The sequence below is a fragment of the Carlito syrichta genome, unplaced genomic scaffold, assembly GCF_000164805.1.
Source record: "Carlito syrichta isolate Samal-C Ts95f unplaced genomic scaffold, Tarsius_syrichta-2.0.1 Scaffold309465, whole genome shotgun sequence".
NCBI classification, from domain to species: domain Eukaryota; kingdom Metazoa; phylum Chordata; class Mammalia; order Primates; family Tarsiidae; genus Carlito; species Carlito syrichta.
Genome location: NW_007253561.1, coordinates 343,373 through 346,486, shown reverse-complemented (window position 1 = coordinate 346,486; position 3,114 = coordinate 343,373). Strand labels below are relative to the sequence as shown.

General features: G+C 40.3%; 1 protein-coding gene across 1 annotated transcript in view; it reads left to right on the top strand.

Moving 5' to 3' along the window:
- The window catches only part of ANKRD17 (ankyrin repeat domain 17), a 138,500-nt gene that overhangs the window by 124,386 nt on the left and 11,000 nt on the right, over nt 1-3,114 (top strand). Inside the window, exon 30 of the mRNA XM_008067275.2 lies at nt 532-729. Within this exon, the coding sequence (XP_008065466.2) occupies nt 532-729 (198 nt within the window). The remainder of the gene's footprint in view (nt 1-531; nt 730-3,114) is intronic.

Below are 3,114 nucleotides of genomic sequence, written 5' to 3'. Positions count from 1 at the left end.
AGATGAGGTCTCGCTGCCCAGGCGGGTCTCGAACCCGCGGGGTCAGGCAATTCACTCACCACAGCCTCCCAAAGGCGCAGGATTACAGGCTGAGCCACCGAGCCTGGCTCTGCATTAATTTTATGGTCATTAAAGACAATGAAAGTCCACTTCGGCAAAAAACCCTTGTAAAGAAAAACTAATTTATCCTTTTTCACTAAAAGATCAGTGCCTACAAGTGCAAGTGTACTGGAGCCAAGAATATAATTTGTGCCCAATACATTTATGCTGCATTAAATAGGTCTGCAGTAGTGAATGATAATTATTTTATATAGTTATCTGTATAAAATGGAGAAATGCCAAATTGATGGACTGAAAGAAGTAACCAAGGATAATTTTTTTAAAGAATCTAAAACTTGGATATATTTGGGACCTCTTAGAATTTTAAGCTTGTCTAATTATTTTTCCTAAGTTAACTAGGAGGTATGATAGGTATTAGGTATAGAAGGTATAACTAGGTATTATAAATTATGATGGTCTTCTACATTGTAGGTATTGTCAATATGGATTCGCCATATGGTTCTGTAACACCTTCTTCTACACATTTGGGAAACTTTGCCTCAAACCTATCAGGAAGTCAGATGTATGGACCTGGGGCACCCCTTGGAGGAACACCTGCAGCTGCTAATTTTAACAGACAACATTTTTCCCCCCTCAGTTTGTTGACTCCGTGTTCATCAGCATCAAATGGTGAGTATTATATGCTGTAATTTCATAAGAAGAATTTGTATAAGTTAGTTTTGTTTTGTTTTTGAGTCACATTCTTACTCTGTCACCCAGGCTGGAGTATAATGGCAGTCTTACGGCCAACACAGCCTCGACTTGCTGGTCTCAGGCGATCCTTCCTCCTCAGCCTTCCAAGTAGCCAGGACTATAGACATGTACTACCACGCCTGGCTAATTTTTTGATTTATTGTAGAGATGTGGTCACACCAAGTTGCCCAGGCAGGTCTTGAGCCCATGAGTTCAGTCAATCCTCTCATCTTGACATCCTAAAGTGCTGGAATTATAGGCATGAGCCACTGTGCCCAGCCAAAACCTTTTATTTTTTAAGAAAACATATGCAGGCTAGGATTAATTAATACTTAATCCTGAATAACTATTCAGGTTAATTCCCCCACCTGCTAAAAATACCTTTGTCAACAAAATCCTAATATAAACAATTGTGTGAGCTTAGACAAATCACTGAAATATCAATTTTCTGATCTGTAATATCCACCACACAGGATTTGTGTGAGAAGTACACATGATAAGGCTGGGCGTGGTGGCTCACACTTATAATCCCAGCACTTTGGGAGGCCAAGGTGAGAGGATTGCCTAAGTCCACATGTTCGAGACCAGCCTGGGCAACTTGGCAAGACCTCATCTCTACAATAAATCAAGAAAAATTAACTGGGCGTGGTAGCACGTGCCTGTAGTTCCAGCTACTTGGAAGGCTGAGGCGGAAGGATCGCCAGAGCCCAGCAGGTCGAGGCTGCAGTGGCCGGGAGCGGCCACTGCACTCCAGTCTGGGTGACAGAGTGAGACTCCAACTCAAAAAAAGTCGAAATGCATGACTTTTAGAGTGATTTTATTCTACATAGTTGTTTCTTGCACTCTTGTTGAAATTAATTTTTATCCCTAAGTATATAATCTATCTGGGATAGTGTCTCTGAATGTTTTGAACTGAAGCTAAACCATTGTAGGAACAAACATTTTCCTTAAAGTGTCTACATAGGGGTGATTTATATTCATCTATATGCATATATAAAAAGGATTTTTTTTATTTTCATGTTCATTAAAAAATAGAAAGGCTGGGCATGGAGGCTCACACCTGTAATCCCAGTACTTTGGGAACCCAAGACCAGGAGGATTACTTGAGCCCAGGAGTTTGACGCCACCGTAAGCAACATAGCAAGACCTGTCTCTACTGAAAAAAAAAAAAAAAGGAAGGACTTAAAATTGCAACTCGACTAATTTTTTTAACAAGTGTTACCTGAAATTTTTGGGTAATCTTAAAAAGAGAATGGGTTCTCAGAGCAGAGGATGTTTTTAAGTATAGGTGATCCTTGAACAACATACTTTCTAACTATACTGTTTCACCTAAATGCAGATTTTTAAAAATTAAATACAGTCGCCCTCCATATGGGTCGGTGGGCTCTGCATCTGCAACCAAATGTGGGTCGAAAATACAGTAATCTCCTAAAAGAGACCATTGTTTTTAAGGGGAAAAAATATATATGTATATAAGAAAATACAATATTTATAGCATATGCAAACTGCTTATACAGAGGGCCAACTTTTCCTATCAACCAGTTCCATGGGGTCAGCTGCAGCACTCAGGTGTGCATGAATTTTGATATCTGCAGTAGACCTTGAACCAGATAGGGGTGACTGTGTATAAAAACATACTTTATTGATATTATTGCTTATTACTTTAGGTAATACATTATTTCAGAAACTCTTGGATAAAATTCAAAAACTGTGATACATTGTTTTACCCCGGAGTTTGGTGTATACCTTTTTTATTGTAAAAAGCATTGCTAGCTGGACATGTTGGCTCACGCCTGTAATCTCAACATTTTGGGAAGCAGGGGCAGGAGGCTCGCTCTCCCTTGATCCCAGGAGTTTGAGACTAGCCTTGGCAACATGGCAAGACTTTGTTTCCACAAAAAATAAAACAATTAGCTGGGCATGGTAGACTCTGCTACTTGGGAGACGGATACAGAAGGATCCAGTGAGCTCAGGAGTTGGAGTCTGTGGTGAGCCATGATTGTGCCACTGCATCCCAGCATGGGCAACAGAATGAGACCTTCACTAAACAACAACAAAAAGAAAAAGTTCTATGCATTTTTAAAACAATGTAACCAATATAGGTTAGATTTTTCAGTGCATGCTTTTTAATACATTGCTTATGTTGTAGGTGTAAAATGTCACTGAGGCCATTAAAATGGCTTTTATTATTAGCACATTCCAACAATGTTTTGTTGTAAAAAATTTCAAGCCAGGCTCGGTGGCTCAGCCTGTAATCCCGCGCCTTTGGGAGGCTGAGGTGAGTGGATTGCATGAGTCCGCGGGTTCGAGACCCGCCTGGGC